Source organism: Aquarana catesbeiana, linkage group LG03 (genome assembly GCF_042186555.1).
Source record: "Aquarana catesbeiana isolate 2022-GZ linkage group LG03, ASM4218655v1, whole genome shotgun sequence".
Lineage (NCBI taxonomy): Eukaryota > Metazoa > Chordata > Amphibia > Anura > Ranidae > Aquarana > Aquarana catesbeiana.
In genome coordinates, this window is record NC_133326.1 from 299,151,088 (window position 1) to 299,164,397 (window position 13,310).

A 13,310-nucleotide genomic window follows, 5' to 3' on the forward strand; every position below is an offset into this window, starting at 1 on the left:
TTGTGGATTGGGGATGTACCGGGCGAAGCAGGCTGATTTCCACCTGCCTAACCTTTTGATGATGTGATCTGGCACCCCGTGGCGGGATGCCGCGGAGGCTGCTCCGATGCGGAAAGAGTGTCCGGAATACTGACTAGGGTTAAGGTGGAGATTGCGGAGAAGTATTCTTATGTGGCTCACAAACTGAGAGGCATTTAAGGGTTTGACTGGGAATGGTAGAAGGGGACTGCTGTCTGGTTGTTCAGGCAGGAGAGATAGGAGTCGGTTGAGTACAGCGACTGGACACCAGCTGTTGTTGGTTCTGTAGAGGTGGATGTTCACTCCCGAGCCAGTTTGCTGGGTTTTAGAGACCTCGAGGTGCAGGATAAAGTGGTCTTGGTGTCGAAGCAAGTGTCGTCTGCATAGTACTAGGTCTGTGGGTTTGTTAGTGGTGAATTCGCCAGGCCGCAAGAACCCGTAGTAAGCTAAATATATGGCTGCTTGTAGGACCGTGCTGGGGAGCAGACCGAATGGCGAAGTAGCCAGTATGTTTGACATGTCCCTAAAGATGGGCCCCGTAATGGGCAAACGCTTAGTGCTGATGACTGGTTGTTGTTTCTGTATTCCCCTTAGGATGGCTCGTATAGCGTGGGATGAGAACAGTGACGACTTCGTCGGGTCTTCAAGCGCCATGAAATGTTGAATGCCGGCTAGGTATAACCGGATGGTGTTGTAGGATAAGGCCAGCTGCGTGTGGCAGTGTGCCGTGAAGGCCAGTACCTGTTTGATATCTGTTGGTTCTTTGCGGCAGGGCGTGAGGAATTTGTTGAAAGCCTTCCAAGCTGTCTGGTAGGCTTTGAGTGTGTTGCGGGAGAGGGAATTATTTATGAGTTGCGTAGCTCCGTGTAGATGTTGCACTAATCCAGGGTCAGTTGTGACCAGACGGGGATAGGGGCCGACATTGGGTCGGCATCGGGAACCTGTTTGAAAAAGGAGGGATAATTGAAACGTGATAGTGCGTCAGCTGCTGAGTTGTATCTGCCGGGTATAAATTCACAGTGTATGTTGAACTGATGTTGTAAAGACAGTTGAACCAACCTGCGCAGGAAGGACATGACTGCTAGGGACTTGGACCTGCCTCTGTTGATGATGTCTGCCGTGGCCTGGTTGTCGGTGGTGAAGACTACGGTTTGTCCTGTCCAGTGGGGGCCCCAGAGTTGTGCGGCTGCCACTATGGGATAAAGCTCGAACAGGGCAGATGTTTGGGAAAAGCCGGGTATCAATAGTATCTGTTGAGGCCAGGGTCCTGAAAACCAATGATGGCCAAAAATTGCCGCGAAACCTGTGGAGGCTGCAGCGTCAGTCACTACCTGGGGTGAATGGATCGAAACCATAGGTATGAATAGAGATATGCCATTCCAGGCGGACAAGAATTCCTCCCACATTGATAGGTCCGCTATAGCTGCGGAGTCTAATTTCAAAATCTGATCAGGGTCTTGAGTTTCTGACAGAAATCTAAGTAGGCGTGATACGAATGTGCGGCCTTGTGGGATAATTCGCATAGCGAAGTTGAGCATACCTAGGAGAGACTGCAACTGTTTTTTGGTACAGCCCTTGGTGTGTGTAAACTCGTAAATGACTGCCCTAATGCGTGTTAATTTGTCGGGGGGGAGACTGGCCTGCATTGCGCAGGTATCCAAGCTGACCCCGAGAAAGGTGATGATGTTTGCTGGACCGTCGACTTTGTGCTCGGCGATAGGAACGTTGAGGTTTCCAAAAATTACTCTCAGTTTGTCGAGATCTCCTGGGGGCTTGTTGGGCGGTTCTATCAGTAGGAAGTCATCCAGGTAATGGATGACTTCATGGCATTGGCCCTTGTGTAATAGTATCCAAACGAGGGACTGTGCGAACGTGTCGAAGAGCCACGGGCTACTCTTCGAACCGAAGGTGAGTTTCGTAGCAAAATAATACGCTTCCTTCCATTTGATGCCATGCCAGCACCAAAGGGATGGGTGGATGGGCAGGAGCTTGAAGGCATCCGAGATGTCGGCTTTGGAGAGCCAGGCACCTGTGCCTGCTTTGATGATCGCTTGTATTGCCATGTCCACGGAGGAGTATTTTAGGGAAAACTCTTCGGAGGGGATCAGGGAATTGAGACTGGGTATGTGCGAAGAATGAGGCGCAGACAAGTCGTACACCAAACGCAATTTATTAGAGAATTTGCCCTTGACAAGCCCAATAGGGCTGACTCTCCATGTGCTGAAAGGGGGGCAAGTGAAAGGGCCTATTACATAGTCTCGATCTACCTCTGCCTGTAAGAGCTGATCTATGGCCTGTTCGTCGATGGCTGCCAAACGAAGATTGGCGCATTCGTGAGTACTGTGGGGCAGTGCAATGAGGCCGGTGTGAAAGCCTATTGTGAAGCCTTGGATAAGGTAGGTGGCCAGGGAAGGGGTGGGGTGTGAAGTGAGATACAGTCCTAGCCATAAGATGTTGATTCGGCTTAGTCATGCCCTCTTGTTTTGCTTGACTTCACACAAATTCCTAGGGTGTGCTCTTTGGCATAAAGTGCAGATGTGAAGTAGGCGGCATTGGCTGAAGTTGCAGGACCCGTAGTTGTAGTTATTACAGATGGCTGCCCCTCCCACGGTTCGGACTGGGCGTCCGAGTTTGTCCACCTGAGGCGTTGGTTCAGGGGGTGACTGGCCCTGTACTGTACCTGAGGTAGAGGGGAACTCGAAGGGCCGTCTGATCGCCGTATTGGCGCACCAGGTGGCAGTGTGGGTGGAAGACTGGCAAATTGCACACAGAGGTGAGCGTAAGCCGGCAAAGTGGCGGCAGAAGAGCTCTGTGTCCATGAGACTCCAATCTGTCGCGATCTGGAATTGTGCGAATCTGGCGGCGGCCTTGGCTGAGAAGGAACGATGATAATCGTAGAAAGCGAAACCTCCATACTTGTGGCCCAAGTCTACCACAGTATGGAGGTATAAGTCCAGCTCTTCCCGCCTGCTGGGGGTGGCTGAGCACAGGACATCTCTGAGCATGCCAAAGGCCAGGGTAAATTCGGGGACTGATAGCTTGCGGTTCAGCCTGGGGTCTTTGGCTTTAATGACCACCGATATGTCGCCCCAGGAGTAGGCTTTATTTTCTGCTAAATCATGCACGGAGATAAGGAGAGAGGCCAGGTTGACGTCCTTGCCGTCCAAAATGTCCTTCCTGATACTGGTTGGGACCAGGTGGGAGGGGTAGACAATGACGCTTGAGCCTGAGGTACCTGTAGGAAGAGGTGTCAAGGTCTGAGTTGCCGTTGGGTCGGGGACAGCTGTGGCCGGTCGGGCCTCCAGAAGTGCCACCCTGGCTTGGACGTCTGCAACTGAGGTGGATAGAGATGATACCATTGTGTGTAACTGGGAGATGGCCGACGATATGGACTGGAGGGATGCCTGTTGGGTACTGGGTCCTGCTGCTGGTGGGGGGAAGAGGAGTTTGAAGAGCTCGCCTTTCCTCGCTGTGGCGGGGAAGGGGACACCTCTGCGTCTGAGCTCTGCCGTCAGTCTGGGAATAGTCCATCCCCTGAGGGATTGCACGCTGCCGCTTTCTGAGACCGGAGTAGGTGATAGAGGGGCCGTGAAGTCTTCACTGCCGGCCTGGGACATGGTTGCTCTGGTGAGGATCTCTCGAGCTTTATCTCCTGGTTGACTGTAACCTATTGGGGGTGAGATGGATTTCAAGTTTTTCTTTGATCCGCTGCGTCATACTTACCCGACTTGTTCTCCCTCTTTTTTTTTTTTTTTTTTTTTACCTGGGGGGATATCGTCCAACCTGGTGCAGGGTGGACCTACTGAACTTTGACTGACCTGAGGAAGATGAAAGGTGACAATTCGTGAAGGGATTGCTAAGTAACTTGAAGCAATGATTTGTATGGTGCTTGCAATTTGTGACAATGAAATGGTTCGAAATGTTTGCCTTGATTGTGAAATGAATGAACTGCATGACAGAGGTGCGGCCTGGTCGTGTCACGATTTGTTCGACCGTGGACCGGGCTCTGGAGCATGTATTGAAATGAGGCAAGCTAAAATACTGGTGCTCCTGGGTCGAATCGGTGCTTGTTTGCTGCATCTGGATTCGAATAGGAGTGCGGTATTGAATAAATGAGAGAAATGATTGTTTTGACCGAGGCTCGTATTGGTTGTGCCGTGTTAGCGACTGGCAACCAACCGAGCTCTGGTGTGGGTATGAAATGTGATCGAAACCTGTGATGCATGCCGTGCCGAATCGGTGCGCCTTGGATGCGACTGGTTTCGAAACGGTGATGCGTTGTGAGAGTACAATGGTAGAAATTGCGTGACAGAGATATGGGTCAATCCCTGGTGTCTGCGATTCAGCTATGATCCGGATTTCTGGAGCATGTATCAGAAATGTGGCCAATCCTGGGGCACGCCGAGACGAATCGGTGCATTTTCATGCGACTGAATTCCTGTCGGAACGTGATACGTGGGAATGAAATGATAACCATGACAGAGGTACAAATGACTGATAAGGTAACTCTGGAGCATGTATAGAAATGAGGCCGATCCTGGGGCACGCCGAGATGAATCGGTGCATTTTTATGCGACTAAATTCATGTCGGAACGTGATACATGGAAATGAAATGATAACCATGACAGAGGTACAATTGACTGATAAACGTAACTCTGGAGCATGTATAGAAATGAGGCCAATCCTGGGGCACGCCGAGACGAATCGGTGCATTTTTTATGCGACTGAATTCATGTCGGGACGTGATACATGGGAATGAAATGATAACCATGACAGAGGTACAAAATGACTGATAAAACGTAACTCTGGAGCATGTATAGAAATGAGGCCAATCCTGGGGCACGCCGAGACGAATCGGTGCATTTTTATGCGACTGAATTCATGTCGGAACGTGATACATGGAAATGAAATGATAACCATGGCAGAGGTACAATTGGCTGACAATAACGTAACTCTGGAGCATGTATAGAAATGAGGCCGTAATAACTGGGGCACACCGGGACGAATCGGCGCATCTTTGGTGCGATTGGATTCGAATCGGAGCGCGGTGGTGACTGAAATGAGAAATGATTTGAAATGTCAGAAAATGAGTTTTCAGAAATAAGAAATGATTTGAAATGTCCGAAATGATTTTTTAGAAATGTTTTTCCAGAAATGAGAAATGATTTGAAATGTCCGAAATGAGTTTTTTGAAATGTTTTAGAAATGAGAAATGATTGGTACCGAACTAACTTGATTTGATAATTTTACAAGCTGCGACTGGCTATGGCTGTCTACTAATACCGACATGCTAGAAATGATGCGACGTCAGCGTCGCTGTGCTATCGAATTGTAACATATCGAAAGTACGAGCGATATACATTGCAGTTTATGCGATGCGGGTGAAACGAAATTTGAACTCACGGTTTAGTGACATGATATGAAAAACGAAAAGTCCGACGGGACCTTACCTGCGACAGCCAAGCCAGACGCGTGGTACAAACTACGAACGGAAAACGCGGACTTCGAAGGTTTTGAGTACGGAATATCGAATACGGGAACTTGCGAGGCAAGAACTTGCGAACGCTGGTATATCGAATAGTCGGCCTAGTGACGTATATCGCGCACAGGAAACCGACAAGCACCACAGGTGAGCGGGCTGCTTAAATACCCCCCGGGCTCCTCCCATAAATTCAGGCCACCATACTGGCCTTCCTACATATTTTTTTTACATATTAACTCTCTGGGTAAACTTAAAATATTCGCAACAATCACAACCTCCCATAATTATTCAGCTAAGGAATGGCTGGAGAGTTATCATAAACATCTGATTGATTCATAGTCTGATTTTCAAGTGATAAACATCTTATGATTCTAGCTAGTATAAGTCTTATCCTTTCTATGTCACTTTTACTTGTCCAGAGCAATGAGTATTGAAAATCTGTTTACATTTTGAGTAAATGTTTAGAATAAAATTGAAATGATTATTTTCAGGAAAGACTAGCAGAAGACCTTGATAAAATGAGAACAGAATTTGATCAGGTGAAGATGCGTACTGGATCCTTGATAGAACCAACTTTAACCAGGTACTTAGTATATCAGGGCTAGTCTTGTTTATTACAATTATTTTTATAACAAATGGAATAAACATTCCCAAGAAGCCACTTTATTTGCCCTTATGCTGGTGTGGGTACCATCAACTTGTCATGGTTTCTTTGAATGGTAAAAGTATTCAGTGACTTTTATACTTATCTTAGAGTATTGTACTTTTACGTTGTTTTGGAAAAAATATTTTTTCCAAAGTGGGATATCATATACTGTAGATAAGTGGTTCTCAACCCTGTCCTCAAGTACCCCCAACAGGCCATGTTTGCAGGTTTTCCTTTATCTTGCACAGGTGCTTTAAATGAGAATCAATGGCTTGGTATTTTGGACAGCTAATTTATCTAAGAGAAATTCCCAAAATATGTCCTGTTGGGGGTACTTGAGGACAGGGTTGAGAACCACTGCTGTAGATCATCCAATTTGTTGTTATTTTATTGTGAGTGGGCCATCCTTTGAGAAGACAATTTATTTATTCATGACTTCAAGTGTTTGCCAAGCTACATGTCTACTACATCTACATCCATGCTTTAGGCTTCTGGTTATCTCAAGGGCATATCACCTTGAGTGACAGCTTGATGCCTCAAACTCTTTTTAGACTCACATTTTTCAATCTTTGGTGTCACATAATCCCACCAAAATGATGTCTCATTGTTCCCTTTTCTGGCAGAATGAGCAATACTACAATTCATCTTACAACTGACAGCTTAAACTTTGATCCGCTTAAAAATGCTATTCTCCTTTCATGAAGTGAGAGCAAGAACACAATTTTTTTTTTTGTAACCACTTCAGCTGTCACACCTGTATACCCCTTATGGACTACAATTATGGACTGCAATTATTTTTACATTTCTGCTATAAGCCTGTTTATTCAGCAATACATTTGTCCTTACTTCACAAAGTAATATATATGTATATGTTTTGTTTTTTTTGTGATTTTTAGTGACATTGTCTTGAAAAAGTATTTCAATTTTCTCTGCAATCTATAGACAAAAATAAGTAACAAAATTAGAAATTGCATTTTTTTCTACTTTGATCAGTTTTGCAGAAGATACATTTTTTTAATGTTTATTGTATAATTTGCCTCTTTTATAATGACACTAAAATTATGATTATTTTTGTGAAACAAAAAAAAAAAAAAATTATGATTCTAGTACAGAGCATTTCGACATTATTTAAAAATGATTTTTATTTTTTTTTTATTTTGCACATTGTTTTAATGTGACACTAAAAATAAGAAACAAAAAAATGTAACATATAGTTACATAGTCATCCGGTTGAAAAAATACACCAGTCCATCTAGTTCAACCAATAAAAGGGAGAGAAAAAAAACCTACAATGCTATACCCACAGTTGATCCATAGGAAAGCAAAAAACAGCAAAGCAGGATCCAATTTGCTCCAGCAGGGGAAAAAAATCCTTCCTGTTCCCCGGTGAGGCAATCAGATATTCCCTGGATCAACTTCCCCTATAAATGTTAGTATGCAGTTATATTATGTACATTTAGAAAATATTTCAGCCCTTTTTTTAAAGCAATCTACTGATCTGGCCAGAACCAGCTCTTAACTGCTTGCCGACCAGCCGCCGTCATTCTACAGCGGCAGGTTGGCACGACTGTGTGAATCACCGTAGCTGTACGGCAGCCGCTTTAAGAGGTATAGGGGGCACATGCCGATGCGTGTGGCCGGTGCACACGATGTCCACCAGTGACCCGCGATTGCTTCTCAGAGAGCCCGAACGGGGATCTTTCAATGTAAACAGACAGATCCCAGTTCTGTCAGGGAAGTAAAGAGAGATCTGCTGTTCCTAGTAATCAGGAACAGCGATCTCTCTCTACTCCCAGTCAGTTCACTCCCCCACAGCTAGAAACACCTCCCTAGGGGACACTTAACCCCTTGATTGCCCCCTAGTGTTAACCCCTTCCCTGCCAGTGACATTTGTACAGTAATCATTGGCTATTTTTAGCTCTGATCGCTGTATAAATATCAATGGTCCCAAAAAAGAGTCAAAAGTGTCCGATCTATCCGCCGCATTGTCGCAGTCCCGCTAAAAATCGCTGATCGCCACCATTACTAGTAAAAAAAATTAATAATAATAAAAATGCCTTAAATATATCCCCTATTTTGTAGACGCTATAACTTTTGTGCAAACCAAACTTTTGTGCAAACTTCCTGTCTATCCTGCAGGCGCTGGGCAGGATAGACAGGAGGGGGGGTGACATCATGTTTTGCCGCACCAGGTGACACCGACCCTAGTGATGCCACTGGTTATATAGGAACACCTTTCATTTAATTTTTTCTAAAATATTTGTTGAGTTGCCCTAAGTAACATCAAATGCAGATTAAAGGTCACCCCCCCCCCCCCCTTTGAGTAAATATGATGTAACAACATCATTGTTACCTTGTTTCTCTCAACTGAATCAGTATTAAACCCAATAGAAAAAAAATAAAATAAATTGCAGCTTACCAATTATTGGCTGCAATGCTTTTCTTTGCTTATGCTTTTTTCTTTACTGTCACCTGGTGATTCAGCCAGTAAGTCTGTTATTTTTCAACTTTCTTTAACGGACCATGCTGTCCATACTAAGTGGCAGTTATATTCCTAGTGACACCCCAAATGCAGATCGCAAACGCAGTGCGTTTGCCTGCATCAGATTGCATGGTACCACATTATCATGTGCTTTTGTGAGTGCAGTTTTGAAAAGTAGTGGATGCACTACTTTTTGTGTGATCCAGCCGGATTTCAGCTTATTCAAATGAATGGGCTGAAAATTGCACTGCACAGGAATGAGGTTCCAGGTGTGAACCAGCCTTTATGTAAAACCTTTATCCCAAAAGGAAAAAAAAACGGTTTGCTGTAACTGCTGAAAAAGTGTTAGCTGGAGTTCAACTTCAATTTTGTAAGCAAATCCATCTAATTTTGCTAGTCTAATGCCGCGTACACACGAGTGGAATGTCCAATACAAAAAGTCAGACGGAAGCTTTTCATCGTCTATTCCGATCGTGTGTATGCCTCATCTGTCTTTTTTTTCGAAAATTCTGATGGACCTAGAAATGGAACATGTTCTAAATATTTCCTATCGGGAAAGCCGCTCGTCTGTATGCTGTTCCGACGGACCAAAAACGACGCATGCTCTGAAGCAAGTACGAGACGGAAGCTATTGGCTACTGGCTATTGAACTTCCATTTTCTAGTCCCGTCATACGTGCTGTACATCACCGCATTCTGGACAGTTGGACTTTGGTGTGACCGTGTGTATGCAAGACATCTTGAGCGGATATCCGTCGGAGTTCCGTCGGAGAAACCTTCGGAGTTTGTTCCAACGGCAAAACCGGTCGTGTGTACACGGCATAACACTACCCTCTCCCCAGATCAACAATGCTGCTGTCAAAAGGTGCCTGCTTTACTATTTACATCCAGAATGCAGGCACCCTAAGACAGGAAGTGTGTTACTGGCTGGATCACCAGGTGAAATAAAGGACAAAAAGCCCAAAAATTGCAATATATTATTTTTTGTTTTTCGATTTTATACCACTTTAGACACCTTAGATTTGCCAGCAGCAGCAGGGGAAGATGGTGTATGCCCTGTATACGCTTAGGTCCTCAGCTGGTTGAAGAAAAACAGTATTTGCCTTCTCTTTCTCTCTCCATCTTTTCTCCTCTCAAATCTTCTTTGAAGGGTCATTTGCTGCTCATTTGTTTGGGCATACCACATTACTAGTTTGGCCCAGTGGTCTATATGAGCTGGTAAATATGCAATAGACCTCTTGCCAGTTCAGTTTTCCACTGCATAGAGGCACTGGGACCCCCTAAAACTCCAAGCATTTCTCTGTGACTTCATTGCCCTAGTAATTATGTACCTGTAACACTTAAAAAGCAAGTATACTATGTCTAACACTTCTGTGGCATTTTTGATACCATGGGCTTTTTTGGGATTTGGGGCCCACAACATCTTCTAAGGAAGACCAAACCATCCCATATGTTTATGGTTTTGATCCAACAGCCTGAATAAAAAGACAGAGGGTATAACACCTGTCTTTTATAGCTTTTTATTCGCTTCTCTTCGTTTTTTTTGGTTTGACTTGGGATAGACTAAAGGTTTTATAAACTGCAAGGCAATTTCTTTCCACTATACTGAAATTAGAGAAGAATAGTGCCACTTATACTTTTTCTAACCTTATAGTATGTCATTTTTTGTCAAGTTACATCACATCGCACTGACATTCTTGCCCTATAACCTTCTGCATCACTAAAATCAGTTCCACAAAGGATCTCACAAGATGACCACAGGTAACCCAAGGGTTGGGGAGAACAGACTTTGTGATGGGGGAGTCCCCTGCCACTCTGTGTTGCCAGAAAAGGTTATTGATCCTTTGAAGCAAATTAATGATTCCCCCCAAACCCCAGCTATAAACTATTCAGCTATTTTTACCATACTTTCTGTCTCAAATTAAATAATGCATAAGGCTAGGTTCACACTGCTGCAATCCAATTTTGATCCGACTTTAAGTGTGAGTTTGTAGTGTACATTGGATGCAACTTGAATGTTACTTTGACGTTGTTTGCATATTCTATGGGGCCAACTTTTTCCAAAATCACACTATGCTGAGTTGCATTGGGGTGAACAGGCACCATTGAATAAAATGTGATTTCCATTATCCTGCAATTCTGTGTGACTCAAGTCACATCTGAAATCTCACTAATGTGAACAGAGCCTTATTGCCTTTTCTCCTCCCTCTATTTATTTTTACTTTTTAATTTCCTCTCTCCTGAATCTATCCTATCCCTTCTCTCATCTGCTCTCCCCTTCTCTCCTTCCCTCGTTAATCTTAGAGAATTATTCTCAGTGTATCCTTTTGATCATGTGTTGTGTACCAAATCTAGTAGGCACTATAGTTTTACATTAAAGCTACTGTATATAGTGATATCTACAAGCTAAACGTATGTACACCTCATCTTAGTGACATGTTTTGCATTTCTCTTAGGCCTCATCTGGAAACATCAGCAGAACTGAGATACTCTGTTGGTTCATTGGTAGATACGCAGCCAGACTACCGTTCAGCTAAAGTCATAAGGAGGCCACGTAAAGGAAGAATGGGAATAAGAAGAGAAGAACCAAAGGTCTGATATTTGATGTAGATATTTTGTATGCATGTGCTAGTGCAATTGCTATGAGGCTTTGAGGTTGATTTACTAAAAAACAAATAGGCTGTTCACTTTGCAAGGGAAGTTGCACTCTGCAAGGGAATTTGTATAAGAGCTTAGGGGATTTGGTGAAATTTCACTTTGCAAAGAATACCCAATCATGTGCAAAAAACAAACAAAAAAACAGTAGTAATTCTTGCACATGATTGTATGATGGAAGTTATCAGAGCTTCAGTAGACTCCCTGACGGTATTCCCGAGTGTGGCTTGGGGTTAAATTTCAGCCCCATTAGCGGTAACCCCGAGCCACACTCAGGATTACATCTCTGGATCCTGGTGCGGTATACTTACCTTGTCCCCAGGATCCTGCGATGTCCCCCCGTGCTGTCTGTGAGCTCCGTCCTCTGCCCAAAGTCTCTCTGTGCCAGGCTCCGTTCCCTGCATACGTTGCGACATACAGGGGCAGAGCCTGGCGCCAAATTCAAAAAATGTAAAAATCATAACACATACAGTACTGTAATCTTACAGATTACAGTACTGTATGAAGTCATTTCACTTCCCTTTTGTCCCCAGTGCTTTGGCCCATGCCCTGCATGCAGTTTTGATATTACATATACTGTTCTTTCTGCCTGGAAACTTGAGATTGTCCATAGCAACCAAAAAGTGTCCCTTTACGTCAAAAGTGGCTTTAGACCAGCTAGAAAACAGCGATAGTAAATAGAACACTTGCAGAATTGAGCGATAGTGAATTGTGGGGAAATTTATTTTATTATTATTATATTATTTTTTTTTTTAATTATTTATATTTATTTATTATATTATAATTTATGATTTTGTGTTTCAAACTTCATCATACCCGGGATATCTACTAGACTCTTGGTAGACAGATCTAAGTGTGTTATTGCTAAGAATTACAGACCTACAATATAAAACGCCAAATTTCTTTGCAAAATAATTGTACCGCTTTGAGACGCAAAAATCTGAAATAATCATACCGCCAGGGAGGTTAAAGCATTTGTTACCCCAACACATCATATTACTTATATGTGCCTGCTGTACCATGTACTTGTATGAGAACGTATCCTTTTCTGTTTGTATTGCTTCTTTTGTGTGAAATCCCTGGTGTTCCTGCCAGTCCTTCTGCTTTCCTATTAAAGACTGACCACACTAAGTAAGTGAGCACACAGCGGTCAGTTCTCTAGCTATACTGGGAACTCAGTGTGCTCTCCTCCAATGATCAGACTTGTCCTGACATGTCCCCGCTGCACAGCCATTCACTGGGAAGCTCTGTGTGCTGCTGCAGCTTCTCCTCCTCCCAGCTCCTATGCAGCTGAGAACAGAGGGAATGTGATCACTTATAAAAAAGGAAGAAAGGTATTTATAATTTTTTCTTTATATCTTTGCAAAAATGTTTTGCCTTTAATTTCTATTTTAACCACTTGCTTACTGGGCACTTAAACTCCCCCTCCTGTCCAGACCAATTTTCAGCTTTCAGTGCAGATGCACTTTGAATGACAATTGCGTGGTCATGCTACACTGTACCCAAAATACATTTTTATCATTTTTTCCCCACAAATAGAGCTTTCTTTTGGTGGTATTTGCGGTTTTTATTTTTTGTTAAATTTTTTTTTTTTTTTTAATATTTTGTTATAAAATTTTGCAAACAGGTAATTTTTCTCCTTCATTGATGTACGCTGATGAGGCGGCACTGATGGGCACAGATGGGCACAGATAGGTGGCAGTGATGGGCACTGATGGGTGGCAGTGATGGGCACTGATGGGTGGCAATAATGGACACTGATCGTTTACACTGATAGGCAGCACTGCTAGGTGGCACCGATTGGCACCACTGGTGGGCATTGATAGGTGGCACTTGTGGGCATTGATAGGTGGCACTCATGGGCATTGATAGGTGGCACTGGTGGGCACTGGCAGGTGGCAATGGCAGGTGGCACTGGCAGAGGGTACTGGTGGGCACAGATGAGGCATAATTGCCTCTTCCTCTTCGGGACCGATGTCCCTTGCAGATAAGCCGGTGATCGGCTTTTTTTTTCTCCTCACGCTGTCA

At 44.0% G+C, this 13,310-nt stretch overlaps 1 protein-coding gene across 18 annotated transcripts in view; it reads left to right on the plus strand.

The window, feature by feature from the left end:
• PPFIA2 (PTPRF interacting protein alpha 2) overlaps window positions 1-13,310 on the plus strand; it is a 544,100-nt gene that overhangs the window by 416,367 nt on the left and 114,423 nt on the right. For all 18 annotated transcript variants that reach the window (XM_073620222.1, XM_073620225.1, XM_073620227.1 and 15 more), the window contains 2 exons: window positions 5,992-6,083; window positions 11,084-11,219. In XM_073620222.1, the coding sequence (XP_073476323.1) occupies window positions 5,992-6,083; window positions 11,084-11,219 (228 nt within the window). The remainder of the gene's footprint in view (window positions 1-5,991; window positions 6,084-11,083; window positions 11,220-13,310) is intronic.